Source organism: Euleptes europaea, chromosome 9 (assembly GCF_029931775.1).
Source record: "Euleptes europaea isolate rEulEur1 chromosome 9, rEulEur1.hap1, whole genome shotgun sequence".
Taxonomy (NCBI): Eukaryota; Metazoa; Chordata; class Lepidosauria; order Squamata; family Sphaerodactylidae; genus Euleptes; species Euleptes europaea.
The window spans coordinates 10,140,508-10,164,684 of record NC_079320.1 but is presented as its reverse complement, the minus strand read 5'-3'; the positions used below and the strand labels follow the sequence as shown (position 1 = coordinate 10,164,684).

The window sequence follows — 24,177 nt, the reverse complement described above, 5'->3', positions numbered from 1 at the left end:
CTCTCAGGAACTTACGATGAGGGGGAGAGGGATGGAGTCGTCCCATTTTCTTCTTCGCAACAATCCTGTGAAGTAACTAAACCCAGTAACCTCTTCTGATCGGACTCGGTCTTCTTGGTCCAAGTTACCAGCCATCACTGGTCAGCACAAATTGTTAAGGGGACACCTCCTGCCTTGAGTCAAGAAATAGGAATGCCAGGGTGATGTTGTGGTTAAGAGTGGTGGACTCTAATCTAAAGAACAGGGTTTGATTCCCCACTCCTCCACATGAGCGGCGGGCGCTAATCTGGTGAACCGGGTTGGTTTCCCCACTCCTACACATAAAGCCAACTGGGTGACCTTGGGATAGTCACAGCTCTATTAGAGCTCTCTCAGCCCCACCTACCTCACAGGGTGTCTGTTGTGGGGAGGGGAAGGGAAGGTGCTTGCAAGCCGGTTTGATTGTTCGTTAAGTGGTAGAGAAAGTTGGCATATAAAAACCACCACCACCTCCACCTCCTCCTTCTAGGATGCTTCACCAGATGGACCATTGGTCTGATTCAGCAGGGCTTTTCTTATGTTCTTAAATATTGGGCTTATGGGGATGGCAGGGATGCATTTCTACTCCTCAACAACTGCCTATCCCTCTTCAGGTAAAACTGCTTCAGAGTTCAAGAACCATAGCTGTAGAAATATACAATGCTGCAGTCTATGAGGGACAGACTGGCTAACAACATAATGCTGAGGGAGTTAATAGGTATATAGCAACCTAGATAGCCCAGCATAGCCTGATCCCATCTGAGCTCAGAACCTAAGCAGGGTCGGCCCTGGTTAGCACTTGGATGGGAGACCACCAAAGAAGTCCAGGGCTGATAAGCAGAGGCAGGCAATAGCAAACCACCTCTATTTGTCTCTTGCCTTGAAAAACCCTATGTAGTAGGTGCTCTAAGTAGGTTGCGACTTGATGTCTCACTTTACTTACTCAATGTGTATATACAATAGAGCAGCCACGCAAACACACATCTATAGTTGATCCTGAGACAAACATGGCTGAAGAAACCCTGGGAAAAGTCATATGGTTACAGCAGAACGGATGAGAAACCCAAGCTGGAAAAAAAAACATTATCGGGGTCTCAGTCCACAGGACCTGTGTCTCTTCAGCCTGGCCCTTTTCGGACACCGACTGCATTTACCCTGAGCTTCCCACAAAAGGCCTCAGTTATCAGCAGGCTGTCAAAGCAGCTTGTCCTGCCCTGAACTTAAGAAAAGAGCCTCCTATAAAAAGAAACTGGCAACCAAACCTGCAAGTAACTCCAGTCGCCATGCTTAGATTACAAGAGCTTGGGACAAGTGTCCGATTGTGACAACATGCGGAGCAGATAACGGCTCTCCTATTCAAGAAGAGGGTTGAGTGAGTCGAGCTGAAAGGCTTTTAAAAAGGGGGGGTCTTGGCGGGTAACTGGGAACAATGCTGTCGGCTCTCTGGCGCTGAATGAAGGAAATGCAAAGCAGGCCGTTCGTAACACCTGCTCCCTTTCCCCCACGATTGCCCCCTGCCCTGTACCTCGCCTTGGGAACTTACATACGGCTTTAATTGTGGAGTTCCTGCAGTGCATGTGTTCATATGCACACATACACACAACTGTTTGCAAGGCCTCGTGAAAGCTCCAACCCAGAGAATAGGAAAAAGGCGTAACAAAAGTGTTTGGCTGCAAACGCAAAAAACGGAGATCTTTTTTTTTTTTAATTGAGGTTTTTTAGAACAGTTGAGAATGGGGAGGAGGGAGAAAAAATTTTCAGGAGGAAGGAGAAGATTTAAAGGACCCATAATTAGATATATATATTTAAGCCTAAGTAGCAAAAGTTTACATGCAAGCAAATGTTGTATAATTCAAAGCTGGGCTTTGAGTTATGATTGTCAGTCCGAAGCTGGCAAACAGCAGTAGCTTTTGGGGCAGAGCCCTTGAAAAATAGCAGCGCTGATGCTTTGATGTCCCTTCTGAATTTTCACATCCTACACACCTCTGCAACTCTCTAGGGAACCCAAATCTCTATGGTAAAATAGAGATTAGGAGGATTCCTTGAGAGTCTCAGGGTGTGTGTGACAACACTTCCAGGTTTCAACCAAGAAAGGATGTCGAGGTGTTGGCAATGTTGTATTTCAGCTCCCATTTCCCTCTTGTTGCCCAGAGGAAAAACATAGGAATGCGGTGTTGAAAAGCAGGGATTACCACCACTACTTGATAAATGGCAACTTTACTTTGAGTGGCATTCAAATCGCTACTCAGAAATGAGTTTATTTCCTTGCTTCATTTATAGTCTGCCTTTCTCGCTGAGACTCAAGGCGGACTACAGCTGAAAACAAAGAGGTAAGAACAATACCGTGAGTACAACCAACATTATTAGAGAACTCACTAATACAGACAATGAAGCAGCCGTTCTCTGTGAGGCCTCTCTATCTCTCAGCCTAACAAACCTCACAGGGTCGCTGTGAGGATAATAAGAGGAAGAAAGAACCAAGCATGCTGCTCTGAGCTCCTTGGAGGTTAGGGCAGCATAAAAAATAATTTGATAGATAGATACATTAGTAATGCTGTCTGTACAAATCAGTCACTCAACACAAGTTTATTTTTTAAAGCAAAGTTTTGTTCCTTTGGGATGCATACTTGAAACACAAGCCATAAGAACATAAGAAAAGCCATGCTGGATCAGACCAAGACCCATCAAGTCCAGCAGTCTGTTCACACAGTGGCCAACCAGGTGCCTCCAGGAAGCCCACAAACAAGACGACTTCAGCATCATTGTTCTGCCTGTATCCCACAGCACCTAATAAAATAGGCATGCTCCTCTGGTCCTGGTGAATAGGTATGCATCATGAGTAGTCTGCATTTAGACTAGTAGCCATGGATAGCTCTATCCTCCATGAACATGTCCACTCCCCTCTTAAAGCCTTCCAAGTTGGCAGCCATCACCACATCCTGGGGCAGGGAGTTCCACAATTTAACTATGCATCCTGTAAAGAAATACTTCCTTTCATCTGTTTTGAATCTCTCCCCCTCAAGTTTCAGCAGATGACCCCGTGTTCTGGTATTACGAGAAAGGGAGAAAAACGTCTCCCTGTCCACTCTCTCCAAACCATGCATAATTTTATAGACCTCTATTATGTCTCCCCTTAACTGCCTTCTTTCCAAGCTAAACAGCCCTAAGCGTTTTAACAGCTCTTCACAGGGCAGCAGCTCTAGCCCAAAGTAGTTATAGTCACTCCATGTAAACAACCAACAAACATACAAAGGGCCTTACACCAAGTCAGAGCACTGACAGCAGGGTCTCAGGAGACGGTCCAGGCCTGTCCCTGACAGGGACTCTGGCAGAGGGGGGTCCTCCCAACACACCTTCTAGAGATACCTAACATCAACTCTAGGACTTTCTGAATACACAATGTGTCATCTACCACTGAGCCACAGCAGTTCCTAACCTTGAAGTAGCTGTGGAGTGCCAAAGGAGATCAGGGATAGGGTATGAGGAAAGGTGTAATATGAGCACCCAGAAAAATAATGAATGAGGTCAGCCGAACAAACACAAATCGGAGTTTTTTTCCCTGACGTTGCATAGTCCTCTCACGTGGGGCTGTACCACCTAAGGATGTATGCTAGGGGTGTCCAACATACAGCCCAGGGGCCAGATCTGGCCCCTTGAGAGCTCTTATCCGGCCCGCGAGCATGGCCCAGCCCGACCAAGTGACATTTATGTCACATCTGGCCTTGTAAAAATTGAGTTCGAAGCTCCTGATGTATGCATTCCCCCTATTTCAAGAGAACCCCTTATCAGGTATGTTTAGCCTGAAGAGGAGAAGACTGAGAGGATAACCATCTTCAAGTACTTGAAGGGCTATCATAGAGAGGATGGTGGACCAGAACCAACGGGTTGAAATTAAATCAAAGGAGTTTCCATCTAGACATTAGGAAGAATTCTCTAACAGTTAAGCACGGTTCCTCAGTAGAACAGGCTTCCTTGGGAGGTGGTGAGCTCTCCTTCCCTGGAGGTTTTAAAGAAGAGATTAGATGGACATCTGTCAGCAATGCTGATTCTATGACCTTAGGCAAATGATGAGAGGGAGGGCATCTTGGCCAGCCTCTGTGCATAGAGTAGAGGGTCACTGGGGGTGTGGGGGGGAGGCAAGTTTGGAATTTCCTGCATTGTGCAGGGGGTTGGACTAGATGACCCTGGTGGTCCCTTCCAACTCTATGATTCTATGATTCTATGCTCCCTTCATACAGCAAGCTTACTGAATTGTTGCTAATATCCCAAATGATCTGACCTTCAAGGAATCCATTCCAAAGGGCAAGTAGTTTCACATTACCTGTCATCTTTATTGATCTGGTCCCCAAATCCCACTGTGTCAACAATCGTCAGTTTCAGACGGACGTTGCTTTCCTGAAGCTCATAACTTCTCGCTTTCAACCGCACGCCAGGTTCATTGTGAGTGGCAGGATCACTTTCAAACTTTGTGTTGAACAGAGTGTCCATAAGTGTTGACTTGCCAATGCCAGTTTCCCCTAAAAAGAGAAAAAGCCATATCCTTATTAAGAATACCCATTTCTAGAAACTTTCCCTTGACTTTCTGCTTCTGAACTAGCAGTGAAAAACGTCAAACAAACTATACCTTTTGGGAGCTCCGCGTAGTACATGAACTTAAGCATAACTTCCTTTTGTGGTACCAACATTTTCAAAGTAACCACTTGGTTGCGGAATCTTAATTGCCAACTGAAAACGCATTTCACTGAAGTGTCTCAAAATATCCAGCCAGTTGTGCTGGAAAAGAGTGCTTTTGGACTCAGGATATCAGTGCAAAATGAGCAGATAAAAGGATCTTCCTTATACATACAGACTCAAAAGCCATTTATGCTTGGCTGTTCCCTCAGGATATCCCCGCTGACTACTTTGGGGCTTTGCCTTGATTATGCATGCAATTGCCTCGCTCTCCCCTTAAGTGCCTGCACAGTTTGCCTGTGTTTTCTGGATTCGTGTTTAGACAGCATCCAGAAAACCTGGGCAAAATGCAGGGAAACACTCGGGGAAAGCGAGGCGACCTCTGACAGTCAGAAAACGAATACATAATCAAGGCAAAGCCCCGAAGTAGTCGGTGGGGTGACCACAAGGAAACAGCCAGGCATAAATGGCCAATGTCTCATCTGACCCTCTGTAAAGCAGCTCTCCAGGATTTTCCTAGAACTGGTAGCTAAATTTATCAGCCGTCCCGTGTACAAAACTGGCTCCTTGATGCAAGCAGTTGGATCGAAACTCCAATTTCTGCAAACTGAAGCATGCTTCTACTCACACAAGAGTATGGAGCCATTCCCAGGGGTGCAAACCCTTCCCCACAAAGTGTGTGTGTGTGTGTGTGTGTGTGAAATAGCATCAAGTTGCAGCTGACTTATGGAATCCCTGTAGGGTTGCCAATCTCCAGGTAGACACGTTCCTCTCATTATAAGGTTTCCCATTTTGTTAAATGTCATCATGATGCCAATGAGTTGAGGTTTTTTGTTGCCTGGAAATATAAAGGGCACTGCCACAGTTGAGAGACATATTTGTATGTGTGTACATTCATTTGATAGTAGAATATAGTGAGTATTTATACTGTGTTAACATTTTGTAAAAATTGAACTTATAAAAGTAGGAGTATTGTGTATAACATTGAGCTTGTGTGCTGTTTATTTCCTAACTACTAGTATTACAGCACTTGGGTGTTTATTTTTTGGTTGTAACCTCCAGGTAGTGGCTGGAGATCTCCCGCTATTACAACTGATCTCCAGCCAATAAGCGATCAGTGCACATGGAGAAAATGGCTGCTTTGGCAATTGGACTCAATGGCATTGAAGTTCCTCCCCTCCCCAAACCCCGCCCTCCTCAGGATCCACCCCAAAAACCGCCAGGTATTTCCCAACCCAGAGCTGGCAACCCTACATCCCTGTAGTGTTTTCTAGGCAAGAGACGAACAGAGGTGGTTTGCCGTTGTGGTCTCCCATCCAAGTACTAACCAGGGACAACCCTACTTACTTCTAAGATCTGACGAGATCAGGCTAGCCTGGGCCAGCCAGGTTAGGACCCTCCACACGACACCCCTGCTATTCCCAAGGGTCCCAACTCTCAGGAGCAGCTTTCTGGGAAGCATGGGGATGGCAACAGGAAGAGGAAAGAGCAGCTTGGTTCCCAGTTCCAGACCTACATGTTCCACTTTCAGCATATTTATAAGAGTAACTTTACAGATACTCTGAATTCCCTATTAGGAGAGCGCTGGGTGTTTTAAGATTTCATCCGATGCCTTCCGATGTTTTGGCAGATTGCTTCAGGCCAGGCTGTAACCAAACGTCTTTGCTTGGTGCGGATGCCATCCGCAGAGATTTCCTCACAGCTGACAGAAACGTCTGGAAACCCTGCTGCGAAGACCAAGCACCAACCACCATGTGTCTTATACTGTCCAGGAAATGTTTGCATCAGGAGCACGCGGCCTGGATTAAAAACAGTTCCTCTTTACATTCAGGAACCATTGCCTACTTATAAAGAACACCTTTTTAAAATAAACAGCAGCTTCCTTGAATTAGCCACTACTCTCTTCAAGAATTTTCCTATCATCCCAGTCACGGTAGCTTATAGAGGGATTTCCCCCCAGGATCACTTAAGCAAACTAAGGGTAAAATCCAAAATGCAAGCGCCATATAATACCATTTATAAATGTCAACCCAAATACTACAGTTGGGAGGTTAAAAAGAAACAACAGGGAAAAACTGGTAATGGGAAGAAGGAGAAGGAGAAGAGTTGGTTTTTATATGCCGACTTTCTCTACCACAAGGGAGAATCAAACTGGCTTACAATCACCTTCCCTTCCCCCCCCCCCCACAACAAAGAGAGAGTGACTAGCCTCCGCCACTCATGTGAAAGAGTGGGGAATCAAACCCGGTTCTCCAGATCAGAGTCCACTGCTCCAAACCACCGCTCTTAACCACTACACCACGCTGGCTCACATTTTTGCATATCATTTCTAAATGGTAGCCCTGTAAAGAAAACTGTGTCAATTAGCATCATGGCTGCAACTGCAGGCAATTTAACTGGTCATTGGTGGGGAGGCCTAATGTTAATTGGAAAGGGCAAATTATAAGCAGTGGGGCTGAGAAGTCAAGGGATGGTTTATTTTCTCAAGGTAGGCACAGCCTAGAGTTTTCCTGGAATTATAACTGACGTCCAGACTACAGAGACCAGTTGCACCATTTGGCCCTGCGTAGCCCCATTTGGCCCTGCTTCTTCAACGTGCATTTGCATAAAAGTATCCAAGCCCCACCAGCCAGTTTTGGATTTCAATGAGCTGGAAGTCATGCAGTACAGTCTGCACTTTAAACAGTGCAGTAAAACTCCAGTCTGTCAGTCCGCCTGTCTGTCTGTCTATGCTCCCTGACCTGGATAGCCCAGGCTAGCCCGATCTTGTCAGACCTCGATAGCTAAGCAGGGTCAGCCTTGGTCAGTCTTTGGATGGGAAACTACTAAGGAATGCCAGGGTCTCTATGCCGAAGCAGGCAATGGCAAACCATCTTTGAACATATCTTGTCTTGAAAAGCCTACAGGGTTGCCATGGGTTGCCTGTGATGTGATGGCATGGTGTAGTGGTTAAGAGCGGTGGTTTGGAGCAGTGGACTCTGAGTGGCAGAGGCTAATCTGGTGAACTGGATTTGTTTCCCCACTCCTCCACACGAAGCCAGCTGAGTGACCTTGGGCTAGTCACACTCTCTCAGCCCCACCTACTTCACAGGGTGTCTGTTGTGGGGAGGGGAAGGGAAGGTGATTGTAATCCGGTTTGAGTCTCCCTTAAGTAGTAGAGAAAGTCGGCATATAAAAACCAACTACTACTACTCCTTCTTCTGAAAGGGAAGAATGAATCTGCCTCATACTTTCACTGCAAAAACAAACTGGATTTCATATAAACAGGCAGCAATGGGAATAGCTTGGCCCGGCCAAACTGAGTGCAAAGATCAACCCTTCCGGTTTGCACACAGAAAACGCCTTTCAGGGAATGCAGGCGAGAAAGTGCAGGAAAAGACACCCCCTCCCTACGACCAATTTTGGAGAAGTTCAAACCACTCTGTCCACAGCATGCTGTGGTTTCACCACATAACTTTTAAAACTTTGACGGAGACAGAAGTCCTAATCCTTAAAGGAGGGCAAAGCAGAGGCAGAGACTGGGTTTGCATTCCACAGATAAATTTGACTCCAAGACTCAAGATGACTCTGGCTGCAACCTTCAAAATACTGGGTTGTTCCTACATTGCAACCCTTCTGGGGCACAGGAAAAGCACAGAATGCAGTACTAGGTGAGGAATTCAGCTTCCTATGCATCTCAGAGTTTCATTTACTTTAATATGCAAGTTTTTATCCCTCATCCAACAATGTGCTTGCAAATGTCGGGCCAATTGGGATGACCAAAAATACATAATTTAATATACTAGATAATTAGGAAAAACAGGAGAAATTATAATATGCTATACATAGTGGATTTGGTGATGGCCATGAAAACTGGATAGCCCAGTCTATCCTGATCTCGTCAGACCTCAGAAGCTAAGGGTTTGTTTTTTTAATGCAAATGTTTGAGCATAAGAACACTTCAAATTTTAATATAGATGGAGGGAAAACATATCCCATCTATCCAGAACTAGTCATTCACAGTATGAAACATTAAAACACAGAAATAATTTTGCTATTTCCCCCCCAATTTGAAACCTGCAAAAGGCAGTCTGTTTTCTATTAAAATATTCTTGCCAATGCTTCACATTTCACCCGTGTCAGTATCTAGAGGGGGGGATTTTATATCACACACCCTGCATGTTGCTGCTAGAAAGAATGCAGAAAATCTCTTTGTACAGAGGCCCAACAGCATCACTTACCGACGCAAAGGATGTTGAAGCAGAAACCCTGCGAGGTTGACTTGTTGACCAGCTGGTCGGGAAGACTGTCAAAACCAACATGGCCCGATAGGGACAGGTTTCGAAGGTCATCGTTCTGAAATGTCAAAGAGGAATAATTTCAAGGTTTTTTCAGGGAATATTTTCACTTTACTTACTTACAGGAGGTAAAACACATAACCTGTCCCCCTCACTGTCTGACATAATGGGGGATGCTCTCCATTTAAATCTCCATAATTAGCATTACTTTTATCTTATTTTATCTGATTGTTCAGGTTTTCTGGATGCTCTTCCAAGATCTCCGATTTTACATATTACTCACTGACTACTCTGGAAGTACAGAAAAGCAAGAAGGTTGCATGAAAGCAATTGCTTGTGTGCACACAGGTTACAACCCTATACACAATACACACACACACACACATACACACACACACATATATATATATATATTGTGTGTAGGGTTGTAACCTGTGTGTGTATATATATATATAGCCCAACAGAATATTTCCTGACCTTCTAGTGAGGACATCAGGTAGCACTGTGCTCGCTGTGGTGAATGCTGCCTGATCTCCCAACAATGACTGGGAGGATCAGGCAGCATTACATCTGCTCCAGGTCATAGTTAGGCAGGTCAAATTCCACGAGTTGCATTACAGCTGCATATGTATGATCCCAGCAAGCTACTAAGCATTTTGCAACCATGGCTGCAAATAAACACCAAAGCAGGTGGAATGCACCATGGTTAGCTCTACCAAGGAAAGGGATGGGGAACTCACATGTAAGAAGGGGAAGGGCTGATGGAGAATTCTGCTACAAATATATTGGAAATTAAATTGGGGTGTGTCAGGAAACAGCATGCCAGGGAAGAGGAAATACGAAAACATGCATAAACCTATAAAGTGCTCTGGATATCATGGTTAGGAGATAGGCAAGAGTTACCGCTTAACCAAACGAGTGTGTAGGACAGCAACCAGAGTTAATTTCATACCCTTATGACCATCCTATGGAAGAATCTATATACAGGTTTTATTCTTTTTTTCTTCTTCCTACACTGCAACATTTCCATTAGTATAAATTACATTCATTCATTCATTCATCACTCTTAAATCCCACTCTCCCCGGCCAGGCTGGACTCAGAGCGGCTCACAATAAAACAGAAACATTGAACATTTAGTGTGCAAACTGCTCGCCTTACAAGCCTTATTGACAGTGAGTTGATTTTTTTAATCAAGGGCTTCAGAAATTGAATCTTTGCAGCATTAAAAAGGCACTTCTACTGAAGTCAAGGGCATATGCAAACTGGTTTTCTTTTCATCCTTTGGCATGCATTTTGTTAAAATCAACTGAAAATGCGTTATATAGACCCACAGTGCTGCTTGGCAAGAATATTAAAAAAGGGCAATGCTACAAAGTGAATGCATGAAACTGCCTTATATCCAGTGAGGCCAATCGGTCCATTTATAATCCAGAATCTTATACTGGCAACTGGCTCTCCAGGGTTTTAGACTGAGATCTGTTTCAGCATTGCTATCCAAGACCTACAGTGTTATCTCTATCACTCTGGCAATAACAGAGGGCCTTTCCCAGGTTCTGTAACTGGGAGGTACCAGGGGTTGAGCCTGGTTCTTCCGCGTGCAAAGATTGTGCTCTGCCTCTATCCCTCTCTTACTGCTCCATTCTGCTTAGCAGCAGCTGTCTAGCATTTCAGGGTGATAAAACAGATAAAGAGATAAAAGGAAGTATTTCTTCACACAATGCATAGTTAAATTGTGGAACTCCCTGCCCCAGGATGTGGTGATGGTGGCCAACTTGGAAGGCTTTAAGAGGGCAGTGGACATGTTCATGGAGAAGAGGGCTATTCATGGCTACTAGTCAAAATGGATACTACTCATGATGCATACCTATTCTCTCCAGGATCAGAGGAGCATGCTGAATATATTAGGTGCTTTGGAAACCAGGCACGATAATGCTGCTGCAGTTGTCTTGCTTGTGGGCTTCCTAGAGGCCCCTGGTTGGCCACTGTGTGAACAGACTGCTGGACTTGATGGGCCTTGGTCTAATCCATCAAGGCCTTTCTTATGATCTTATGTTCAGGCACAAAAAGGTTTTTCCCAGCCCTGCCACCTAAAATCTTATAAGTAGTGATGATAGGGCATTTTTTGCATGCAAAGCAGAGGTCCTTCCTAAATCCAACACCTTGGCTTACTTGGTGAGACTCGTTTAAAAAATCTATTTTATTTCATTTATACCATGCCTTTCTCCACACTAGGTACCCAAACCAGCTTATATTGTCCTCTCCTTTTGCACTTTATCATCAAAACAACCCTATGAGGTAGATTATGATGAGCGTATGACTGGCCGTAAGTCACCCAGCAAGTTTCCATGGCAGAGTGGGGATTCAAACCTGAGTTTCCCAGATCCTAACGGGATGTGACATCACCCCATGGGTCAGTAATGACCCAGCGCTCGCGCAGGGGACTACCTTTACCTTTTTAATCTGATGCTCTAACCATGTTGGCTGCTGCTTAATAAAGGATGCTGGTTTGGTGGTGGTATTTGAAATATTCCTAATTGGCTGCAGGATACAATTCATCCTACTGGAGAGTCCCTTTTTTTCCTGTTGCAGTTTTGGCCTGCCCCACAAACAAGAGCAGAGGTGGCCATGGGAGAGTGTGTCTCCCACCTTGCTCAAAGAACGTGTGTGTGTGTGTAAAGAAAAAAGACAAGGAAAACAACAGAAAGTGTATAAACATGAGAGAGTAAGAACAAGAGGAGTCCTGGCAACAAAGGTCTCCTTCAGTAGTAATCCAAAAGGAAAGTGACTGGCAGCCACTTCTGGAATTATCATCTCCGCTTTGTGGGCTGCTATTTATAAACTAACCCAGGCTGTGCTAACCGGAGCTAATAAATTGAAACGGCACCACTGTGCCCAAAGTCATCCGCTGTCCTTCAGCAGGCCCTGGGGAAGGGAGGTGAGGACAGAGAATCCCTCTAGCTCAGAAAGAGAGGGAGAGAATCCCCCCCCCAAGAATCTCCTGCAGCTTAAGATTCAACCCACACTAAGGAAGCAATAGATGTGAATATTCTCAACATATATAATTAGAGAAACAATTCACACTTGCGGCTCTGACAAGACATATCTATTCTAAGCCACAGATGCTGACTCCAATCTTGTTAGCAAACTAACAGAAACGTTATGCTGCCTTTCAGTTCTAACGTTCTGTCCCAGCCCTACTTGCGACCTTGGGGCTAGCACCTGGCTAACCACAGTACTTCGTTCCCAGGCCAGGCAGGACCTGACAGCCCTTTAAAAGAGACTGGAAATGCTCTCTTTTGTTGACCTTGCAAAGACGTCTACGCAAGTGTCTTGTCCACACAAACATTTCCGCCCATTTCAGCTGGGTATGTTTAGCCTGAAGAGGAGAAGACTGAGAAGTGATATGATAACCATCTTCAAGTACCTGAAGGGCTGTCACATAGAAGATGGTGCCGAGTTGTTTTCTGTTGCCCCAGAAGGTTGGATCAGAACCAACAGGTCGAAATTAAATCAAAAGAGTTTCCATCTAGACATTAGGAAGCATTTTCTAACAGTTAGAGCAGTTCCTCAGTGAAAAAGGCTCTGGAGATGGTAAGCTCTCCTTCCCTGGAGGTTCTTAAGAAGAGGTTAGATGGCCATCTGTCAGAAATACTGATTCTATGAACTTAAGCAGATGATGAGAGGGAGGGCATCTTGGCCATCTTCTGGGCATGGAGCAGGGGTCACTGGGGGTGTGGGGGGAGGTAGTTGTAAATTTCCTGCATTGTGCAGGGGGTTGGAGTAGATGGCCCTGGTGGTCCCTTCCAACTCTATGATTCTATATAAAAGTGATTACAACTCAAGCCTATGCATGCATACTCCAAAGCAATCTTTTGAGGTTCCATGGGGCTTACTCTCCAGTAAGCGTGCACAGCACTCCATTTATGGCAAAATTTGAAAGCTTGAGACAAAGGAGTCCTATGATTTACAGTTCACAATAGCTTTTCCTGTCTGCTCACCTGGAAGCAAACTGTGACTCACCATAGGCGAGTCACCATTATCTGTGCACCACAGGATACCATCAGGACAGCAAACGCAAACAGAAAGGAGCTCTCAGTAGATGTGGCTCAGCAGCAAAGCTTTCTTCCCTTGCAAACTCGCCAAACTAAAACCTGGGCATCTTCCAGAAGCAGTATAAGATTCTTTTTTAATTCAAATGATTGTAACAGGCTTTCTGTTGCTGGCAGCAATTCAGGCAGGATGGAAGATCTATCCATTTCTGATGTCATCTAGGATACTGCATCCAAAGCCAGGAAATTCAAGATAGTAGATCTCAAGCAATGCCGCAAATAGGAAATGCAATAGGAATAGGAGCCAGCGTGGTATAGCGGTTAAGAGCGGTGGTTTGGAGCAGTGGATTCTGATCTGGAGAACTGGGTTTGATTCCCCGCTCCTCCACATGAGCGGCAGAGGCTAATCTGGTGAACTGGATTGGTTTCCCCACTCCTGCACAGGAGGCCAGCTGGGTGACCTTGGGCCAGTTACAGCTCTCTCAGCCACACCCACCTCACAGGGTGTCTGTTGTGGGGAGGGGAAGGGAAGGTGATCGTAAGCTGGTTTGAGGCGGTTACCGCACTTTGTATTCCCAGCGATGTATTAAGAGTTTGAAAATGTTATAAAAAACATCGCTTTAAAAGGGTTTTTGGAAACCACGGCTAATAAATGGTTGGAAGAAGTCTTCACGGCTAAAGGGGCCAAACAAAGTGCGAACAGTATTTTTTAGAACGTTTTCAAACTCTTAATAAATCGGTGGGAATACATAGAAAGTGCGAACAGTATTTTTTATAACATTTTCAAACTCTTAATACATCGCTGGGAATACAAGTGCGGTAACCTCCTGAGTCTCCCTTAAGTGATAGAGAAAGTCAGCATATAAAAACCAACTCTTCTTCTTCTCCTCCTTCTCTTCTGCCCAAGGTATGATTTTGGAAAGCAGTTTGAAGGCAGGAATGGTTATACATACAGGAGAACAAGCCCTGCAGAGAGAGGATTGGCATGGCTTCCACATAGGGAAATCTTGCCAAGCAAAAACACAGACAGGGGCTAGCAGCTAGTATGGTGTTCTCAAGATATCTCCATTCTCTGAGTACTGCTGCAATATGGGGGGTGCTGACAAGAGGACAGACACAGCAGCAACTATAGGGGGAGGCCAGCAAACAGGACCAAAAAGCAAACCAACATGCCATAGGTGGGAAAAAGGAGCCCGACCCTGCGGGGCTGGTTTGCACGGCCTCCTCCCCCTTTAAAGTTATTGCCTGTGCTGCATCACACTTCCTTAATTCCATCCCCAAAGTTCTCCTTGCTGGGTTAACATGCTTTTCAAGCTATACTGCTTTTCCTGGCTCCTGCCCCAACTGTGCTAATTTTAAGAGCTGCCACATAGACAAAGCATACCAAGCCGGTCAGTAAGCACAACAGGAGAAACGAACAGAGAGCGAGCACATTTGATTTTAAGTCCTTCCTGTCCCTTCCACCACTTTCCCTTGCCAAGCACATTAAAAGTTGGTCAGCTTATTCTTCTTTCTAAGGCACCAAAGCTCAAAGAAAACCCGTTGCAATCATTTGCCTGCCAAAGCAGTTTCGGGAGTCAACTGCCGATGGTGGGAACCGAACCAGCAAACCTGGAATTCAGTGAAGCTGGCCTTTCCATTTGTAACCGAGAGTCATTCTTGCTACTAGGTGACTCTGTTTGGAGAAGCATGGTTTGGTGTTGGAGATGCTTTCAGGAAAGGGTTACATTTTGAGTAGGGATGCTACGGACATTTGATTTTTCTTTGTTTGCAAGCCCCACGTATTCACCGGTGTGGAGAAAAATCCAGATCCACTAACAGTGCCTGCACTTGAACAGAAAACGTAACCGGGGTTAAGATAAAACGTGTGTGAACCGAGATAGACACCTCATTCTTCCCCCATGCTTTCTCATGTGTAAAAGGGTGAACTAGGCCATTAATCCCAGGAGTATGCCAAGCTGAGCAGCTCTGATAGAGGTCACTCTGCTCAGACCCAGTTGGCAGTGCCATGGGAGGAGCGGCCTACACCCATTGTTCGCCTTGCCATTTGCCCATTCATGGCCCCAATCCCCCACTCTTGAGAAACTGACAAGCAGGAGAAAGATGACTGGAAAATGGCCACCACAGCGACACTCTAGGAATTTCCCCACGTCTGCAAGGTCTTTGCCATAGAGGTAAGGGCAACTTCCTAGAGCATCACCCAGAAGTTACGTCACATCCTCTCCAAAACTCCACTGTCCCCAGGGACTGCCCTTAAAGTCTCCCAGCATTTGCTGAGGCAGTATGGCACGCCAACCCATCATCTTTGCTGTCGGCTGGGTCTGAGCAAGCAGTCCCTACCGTGATGCTGCCAGCATGGACGGAGCTCTGACTGGCTTCTTCTTGGCTAGCAGCAGCCCTCCGCGAGACAGGCCCACCAGGAACTTTCCCAGAAAGGTAAAGGACCAATCCACCGTTGAATGCAGACAGCAAGAATGGAGCAATGAACTCCGGCTCCCTGTGTCATGTTACTGCAGACTAGCAGAAGAGGGGAACACTAGCTTCAGTCAAGTTACACTCTTGCATTCAAATGTCAATGGTAGTCAGAGTTAGTTTCATGCCGCATGCGAGAATAGAGGGGGGAAGAGGCAGAGTAAGGCGCATGCACAAGCCAAGGAACAAGCCAGGCTTGTGCGCATAGTTTGCTATCTGACCACAGCCTCGGTCTGTGAATATACTGGATACACACTCACACACAGTGGTACATGAACACATGAAGCTGCCTTAAACTGAACCAGATCCTTGGTCCATCAAAGTCAGTATTGTCTACTCAGTGGCTCTCCAGGGTCTCAGGCAGAGGTCTCTCACATCACCTACTTGCCTTCTCCCTCTAACTGAAGATGCCAGGGATCGAACCTGGGACCTTCTGCATGCCAAGCAGACGCTGTACCACTGAGCCATGGCCCCTGCAAGCTGCTGTTCAATTTAGTGAGTCAAACCTTGAGGCCTTTGTGAGGGCAGAAAAGCGGGATACAAATTTCATAAATCAATATTTAAAAATTGTAAATAAATATAAAGTAAAAACGTGCAGCATTGGCCTACCTAGAGTAGGCCTCAATCAATTTCCTATGATGGCTTTGGAATAAGCAACCTGTTGCACAGTTAAGTTAATCACTTGAAGGGTACGCAATCATGATTCATATGTGCACAGATGTCTGCATTTTTACACAGAGAACAATTTTAGATAATACTGTTCATTTTACTGCATTAGCTCAAAGCCATAGCAAAAATGTTAGATAATACACATGGCCACGCAGAAAAATTTGATCGGGTTTGCTTTGCAAAATAAATAAATAAATCACAAGCGCTTTTGCACTTATGGGCTCCCAAGTCAAGGAAACGGGTCTGGAAGGCAGAAGTACCCACAAAAATAAAACAAAGGTTTCGTACTTTCCCAGTTTTCACTTTCACTCTGAAAAAGAGTAGAAAGAAGAGCAGGGCGGCAGAAGTGCTGAATAATTCTGAAGGGCTCAAAGGAAGTATGCATGAAGCTGCCTTATACTGAAGCAGACCATTGGTCCAGCAAAGTCAGTATTGTCTACTCAGACTGGCAGCGACTCTCCAGGGTCTCAGGCAGGAGTCTTTCACATCACCTACTTGCCTAGTCCCTTTAACTGGAAATGCCTGGGATTGAACCGGGGACCTGCTGCATGCCAAGAAGATGCTTTACCACTGAGCCATGGCTAGGGTTGCCAATCTCCAGGTGGTGGCTGGAGATCTGCCGCTATTACAGGCAATAGAGATCAGTTCAATGCTTTGCAAGGTGGACTCTATGCCATTATACCCTGCTGAAGCCCTTCCCCCACTCCTCAGGCTCTACCCCCAAAATCTCTAGGTATTTGTCAACCTGGAGCTGGCAACCCTAGCCACAGCTGAACATGGAGGAGAAGGAGCTTGGTGACATATCTGTTTATCAAGACATTCTTGGTGGATCACTGAGGGCCAGACTTTCTAGGAAGAAAGGGGGGCATAGGTTTTATCCCCTGCCATGATTCCTGGGTTGGGGGAAGAGATAGCCTATTGCTTCCACTCTGCCTCTGGTGCCTGTCTTTCCCCCTACTCTGCATTTTCAGAGAACCACAGCTGACAGTGACAATTCAGCTTTGCTCCGGGCAGGGAGAACAAATATTTCTCTTCCAGGCAAACTGTCTGGCTAGAAGGTCAGCACAAACTTCAAGCAGTAACAACTCCACAACTGCCAAGAAATGACATAAAAGGCCATTTCCCTTCCTTAACATTTCCCCCTCTCCCCCAAACGTTTCTATTTGGAGGAGAAGTGACTAAGGCATAGACCCGTTCTCATGTCACAAATTGCTAACCGGCAGAAAGCTAGAGGGTTGGGTTTTTTTCTGGCGGGGAGGTGGAAGATAAGAACCATGTGTACACATTCCAGCGAGCCTTGTGAAGTTCACAGAAAGGAAAGGGGGGAGAGTGAGAGAGCGCACAGTGTGACAACCATGAAGAATTTCGAAAGGCAAAGCCCAATGGAAAACAGATGCTCGCCCTATTTCACATGCCCGGTCTTGAAGTGCCACTCCGAACTGCTGCGCTGAAGATAAGGAGTTGGGCATGTTTAGCTTGGAGAGGAGAAGACTGAGAGGGGATATGATAACCATCTTCGAGTACTTGAAGGGCTGTCATAGAGAGGAGGGTGCCGAGTGGTTTTCTGTTGCCCCAGAGGGTCGGACCAGAACCAATGGGTTGAAATTAAATCAAAAGAGTTTCTGTCTACTCTAGACATTAGGAAGACTTTCCCAACAGTTAGAGCGGTTCCTCAGCGAAACAGGCTTCCTCGGGAGGGGGTAAGCTCTCCTTCCCTGGAGGTTCTTAAGAAGAGGTTAGATGGCCATCTGTCAGCAATGCTGATTCTATGACCTTAGGCAGTTGATGAGAGGGAGGGCATCTTGGCCATCTTCTGGGCATGGAGTAGGGGTCACTGCGTGTGTGTGTGTGGGGGGGGAGGTAGTTGTGAATTTCCTGCATTGTGCAGGGGGTTGGACTAGATGACCCTGGTGGTCCCTTCCAACTCTATGATTCTATAAGGCACAGAGAAAATCAGCCCCTTTCCAAGACGTCTGGCGGAAATCCCAAATTATTCCTTCTTTTCAAAGATGGAGTCTAGGGTGAAATGAAATTGTGCAACTCCCAAGAAGCCAAAAGAAAGTCTAGAGGACAGGAACAGTCTCTCTCTATCTCTTCCCAGTCACACTGGCTGCATTCATGCTCACCCAGTTCCTGCTTTTTCCTTAAACCACCTCTGGAGTAAGAAAGGTGAGGCCAAGTATTTCAAAGAAAAATGAGCTGGGTATTTATAATTTTGCAAGCACCAGTTAAAGTAAAAGGGCCTTAAAGGCCAATGAAATCTAAAACCAGTTTTGAAACTAACTTAACTGCCACAACGTATTCCTTTCCCCAGATCCTGGGAACTGGAGTTTAACTTCAAAAATTCTATCCGGCTGTCTATTGTGTTTTACCCCATCCTTTGTCCAAGAAGTTTAGGGTGGCATACAGAGTTTTTCCTTCCCCATTCTATCTTTGCAGCAAGTATGGTTGCCAACAGGCCTGGAGAAAAGTGAATAATATCACCCAGCAAATAACAGCCCATTAAGCCTCTATTAAAGGGACAGGACAGTTGGCAACCCCATCTGTGGGACTGCCTCTCCTGGTATGTTCCCCAGAGAACTCTTCGTTCATCATGTGCCAATCTGCTGGTGGTCCCCGGCCCAAAGAGTGTCTGGCCGGCCTCGACCAGGGCCAGGGGTTTCCCTGCCCTGGTCCCCGCCTGGTGGAATTACCTCTCATGAAGCTGCCTTTCATAAAGCTGCCTTATACTGAATCTGACCCTTGGTCCATCAAAGTCAGTATTGTCTACTCTGACTGGCAGCAGCTCTCAAGGGTCTCAGGCAGAGGTATTTTCACATCACTTACTTGCCTAGTCCCTTTAACTGGAGATGCTGGGGACTGAACCTGGGACCCTCTGCATGCCAAGCAGATGCTCTACCACTGAGCCACAGCCCCTCCCAGTGAGACCAGGGACCTGCGGAACTTAAAAAGTTCCACAGGGCCTGCAAGACTGAGCTATTCCGCCTAGGGTGGCCAGGTCCCTCTTAGCCATCGGAAGGAGATTTCTGGGGCGGAGTCAGAGGAAGGCAGGGTTTGTGCAGGGGAGGGGCTTCAATGCCATAGAGTCCAATTGCCAAAGCGGCCATTTTCTCCAGGGGAACTGATCTCTATGGCAGGATGCTAGTACCTGGAGGTTGGCAACCCTATACACTTGGGAAGTGCCGTTGGACTTGTCCTCTGTTTCCTGATTTTTAATTGAAGTTTTAAATGGGTTTTTACTCTATTTACTGTATTTTATCTTAATCTATTGTGTAAAACGCCCTGAGCCCGGTTTTGGCTGTGGAAGGCAGGGTAGAAGCTTAATAAAATAAATAAATATATAGCAACAACCCTTTGCGGGGGGGGGGGAGTATATCCCTGAAAAAATTGTACGTTTATACAACATACACATGAATTGACATCCTCCAATGCTGTAGATTATCTTGCATAAAAACCTGAGTAATTGACACTTTGAGTGATTAAAGCTTTGTCTTAAAAAACATTTCCCTTAGTCCAAAAGATAAATGTTTTCATATGAAGTTTTTTCAGTACAGAAAAAAAGAGGAAAAGGTCTTTCCCCCACAATCCTCCCCCCATCCCCAGGCCTTCACATCTCTAAGTATACCATGAAGATATTTCTGCATATCAGTCTTCCGTTTAAGGCTCTGGAGTGGTCAGACCAGTTTTGTTTTCTGTCCAGCAGTCAGTCAACCGTATCAGAGTCTTGTAGATGAGGATCAGAACTGGGCTTTTTTCTAAACTATCTCCCTTCCACCTTGCTGACTTCAGCAAATCCAGCTCTCCTCTGGAGTTCCAGATTTTATCAGATGCTTCTTATGCATTGCAAATTTGTTTCTGCCTACCCTGAGGATTAGGAGGAAAAACACCTTGCATTTGAATGAAACAATTTGTTCATTGCAAGCACACCAGGCAGTCAAACAGACAATTGTATATGTTGACATCGTTGGAGGGCCAATAGAGAAATCAAGCAGAAATGTGGTGTTACGGGAGAGTTTAAAGGTAAAGGTCCCCTGTGCAGGACCAACAAAAAGACAAATCAGTGGGTTCGAGATCAAATCAAGCCTGAACTCCCCCTAGAAGTTAACATGAATCAACTGAGGCTATCGTACTTTGGTCATATTATGAGAAGACCAGAATCACTGGAAAAGACAATAATGCTAGGAAAAAGTTGAAGGCAGTAGGAAAAGCCAACATGAGATGGACTGATTCACTAAAAGAAGCCGCGGCCCTCAGTCTGCAAAACCTGAGCAAGGCTGTCAATGATAGGATGTTTTGGAGGCCATTAATTCGTAGTGTTGCCATAGGTCATAAGGGACTTGACAGCACTTACACACACACACACATACACACACATATATTTGAATGAAAGACTTTCTGGATGCTAAATTGTTCTGTGACCAATACCGAATCTCATAACCAGGCTGCAAGTACAAGAAATACACACACATGCATCTCTGTAAATAAAACTGGTTGATTGCAGAGGGGTGGCTGTGTCAGCCTGTCATAGTAATAATAATAATTTATTGCAGTCATAGACCAGTAAATATCACACTACATTGCTATGCTACAAATCCAAAATCTAAAACCTTACATTTAAAAAACTGGTAACAGACAAAATAAAATACAGACAAAATACTATCAGCAGTGTAAAATTTGGAGCAGAATTACTATACTTATTAAATTTCCTTATCCTTTCCATCAGCCCTTTTCTTGCTCCGGGCTTCTATCTCACCAGCACAAAAACTGGCCACTTGTTTTGAGATCGTAGGGTTTTCGTCAACTAATAATTTATCCATCCATACCTGCTCTGGACTTTCTATGAATTTAACTATTAGAGGATGGACAAACTCCTCAGACCACTATAATATGGGCGTCGGAAAAAGACATGCTTCATTGTCTCCACCTCTCCCATGGAACATGGGGCCTGTTATAGTACAATAAAAGTCCAGTGGTGCCTTACAGCTGACCTACAGCGACAGTTTTCAAGGCAAGGGTTTTCAAGGTGCGGGAAGCCTCTGAGGAGGCGGAACTCCTCCGTCGCTCCCGGCCACCACGGAGGCAAGAAAGGGGGATTTAAAAAATAAAAATAATAGAATCATAGAGTTGGAAAGGACCACCAGGCTCATCTATTCCAACCCCCTCCACCCCACACCTCCAGTGACCTCTACTCCATGCCCAGAAGCTGGCCAAGATGCCCTCCCTCTAGTGATCTGCCTAAGGTCAGAGAATCAGCATTGCTGACAGATGGCCATCTAGCCTCTGCTTACAAACCTCCAGGGAAGGAGAGCTTACCACCTCCCAAGGAAGCCTGTTCCACTGAGGAACCGCTCTGTTAGAAAATTTTTCCTAATGTCTAGACGGAAACTCTTTTGATTTAATTTCAACCTGTTGGTTCTGGTCCGACCTTCTGGGGCAACAGAAAACAACTCGGCATCCTCCTCTCTATGACAGCCCTTCAAGTACTTGAAGATGGTTATCATATCCCCTCTCAGTCTTCTCCTCTTCAGGCTAAAGACTAAGAGGTGATAATAAAAAGGGGGAAATGCCCCATTGAACAAAGCGAGGCTGTGCCACCAAAAAAGGTGGCACAGCCCCACCACAGCCCAAGGGGTGTTTCCAGGGCAAACAGGGTTAGGAAGCAGCCCAAAGGCAGCTCCACACCTGGAAAAGCCCCACACACACACACACAGAGCCGGTGCAGACTTTCCCTTGTGGGAAAGCCCTGCCAGCGTGGCTGTGCTGGCAGAGAGGCTGACAGCTCCTGGATGCCAGTGTGTTTGCCCCCACGCCAGCGTAGATGCCACCTTATTCCATGATATGGTGGAACCCACGCTGACGCGATGTCACGCCAGCTCCAAAGGAGGTCCCCACCCCCACTTCAGAAATGGGCTACCCATTGTCTAGGGTTTTATTTACTAATTTGGTTTTTTTTTTAAAAAAAAGATCGTTATTTATGTTTAAATTCAACCATAATCATAGTCACGGTGCTGTTATGTGCAGGAATGATCTATGAGCCATAGCTGAAATCTCTCACTGGGCACTAAATCACAGGTTTTAAGCCAAAATGCAAACAGAGGGGGAAATTTATATATAATTAGCCATGCCTCAGAGAGCTCCCCCAGCTGTGGTTATTGCTCACTTCTGAAAGGGAGTCATAATAAATACTGCAATGAAATACCTAAGTAGCAGGAGGGGAAAGAAAAGGGATCTACCCACAAGGCCATTTGATGGGATTCGTCTCACATGCCCCTGCATTAATAGATACTTAAGCTTTCTGGAACTCGACCAGCATGAGTGAAACAAAATAATAATAAAAAAGAAACCCCAAACATTCTTTTCATAGATGAACAGAGAGAAGGATGTGTTGGAGGAAATTCCCAGTTCTCCCAAAGGGAAGTGGAACGTTGATGCATTTGATTATATTACTCTCAATGGCACACTGATATTTCCAACCATAAACAAGTCTCCGAAAGCGGATGCATGTGAAACCCAGGGGATACCAGAGTGCTAAATTCTCATAAAAGAATCATAATGAGCCTGATAATTAAACACCCGCAGCACAGGAACAATTAATACTTCTCTAACCTATGGTGGCTTTACGCGTACATCAGAATGGAAAGGAAGCAGAGTGTACCATTCAAACTGTAGGTGTGTATTTCTGAATTTCCACTGAAAATAACTCTTTGCTGCACTAGTTTTCTAGCTGAAGAAGGGTGTTGGGCCACAACCTGTCCCCCTGGTTTGCTAGATTTCTTGTTGCATGAATTAAAAACAAAACAAAACCCAAACCACAGTCCCCTTTACGGCCTGAAGTGGTACAGCCCACAATAATACCTTGGTGTTCTACTGGGCAGGGGTGTGGCTCATTGGCAGAGCATCTGCTTGACATGCAGAAGGTCCCAGGTTCGATCCTTGGCATCTCCTGTTGAAAAGGTCAGGTAGCAGGTGATGTGAAAGACCTCTACCTGGGAACCTGGAGACCCAGTCTGAGCAGACAATATGGACCTTGATAGACCAATGGTCTGATACAGCATAAGGCAGCTTCATGTGTTCAGTAAGCTATTATCTGTTGCCAGTGTAGTGGTTAAGAGTGAAGTGTAGTGGTTAGACCAAGCCAGCATGGTATAGTGGTTAAGAACAGTGGTTAGGAGTGGTGGACTCTAATCTGGAGAACCGGGTTTGATTCCCCACTCCTACATATGAAGCCAGCTGGGTGACCTTGGGCTAGTCACAGCTCTCTTAGAGCTCTCTCAGCCCCACCTACCTCACAGGTTGTCTGTTATGAGGAGGGGAAGGGAAGGAGATTGCAAGCCAGTTTGATTCTTCCTTAAGTGGTAGAGAAAGTCGGCATATAAAAACCAACTCTTCTTCTAAAGTGAGGGGAGGGGAATTAAATTGGTCCAGTCCAGTTACTATTCTTGCTATTCTTATTTGTTGACTTGAGATATCGTTCCACTTTTGCAGATGAATAGAGCCACAAAATGGTTAACACATAAAAGGATTATCACAAGATCAGCACTTAAAAGAGAACAAAAACCGAGAAGGCCAGCAGAAGAGAATCGGCACAACAACCATCATAAGATATTTTCAAACATAGGGTTGCCAACTGCCAGGTAGTAGCAGGGGATCTCCTGCTAATACAACTGATCTCCAGCCGATAGAGATCAGATCACCTGGAGAAAAATGGCTGCTTTGGCAATTGGACTCTATGGCATTGAAGTCCCTTCCCTCCCCAAACCCCGTCCTCCTCAGGCTCCGCCCCAAAAACCTCCCGCCGTTGGGAAGAGGGACCTGGCAACTCTACTTGTTAACTGTTTAGTAGCTGGGGACACTAAAAGCCTACCATGCCTTTTTTTGGTTGCCTTTCAGAGATTAAAGCCTGATTTCACCTTAGTGTCATACAATTTCCCTTTCCTCAATTATGCCAAAATATACATCTGCATAAAGACCAGGGTTCACCGGAGTAGCACCCCCTCCCCCAATTACTACGAGGACATAC

The 24,177-nt window shown here is 45.5% G+C and overlaps 1 protein-coding gene across 3 annotated transcripts in view; it reads right to left on the bottom strand.

Moving 5' to 3' along the window:
• SEPTIN11 (septin 11) overlaps nt 1–24,177 on the bottom strand; it is a 120,403-nt gene that overhangs the window by 58,425 nt on the left and 37,801 nt on the right. For all 3 annotated transcript variants that reach the window (XM_056855146.1, XM_056855144.1, XM_056855145.1), the window contains exons 2-3: nt 8,910–9,024; nt 4,340–4,535 (exon numbers count right to left, since the gene is read on the bottom strand). In XM_056855146.1, coding sequence (XP_056711124.1) covers nt 4,340–4,535; nt 8,910–9,024 — 311 coding nt within the window. The remainder of the gene's footprint in view (nt 1–4,339; nt 4,536–8,909; nt 9,025–24,177) is intronic.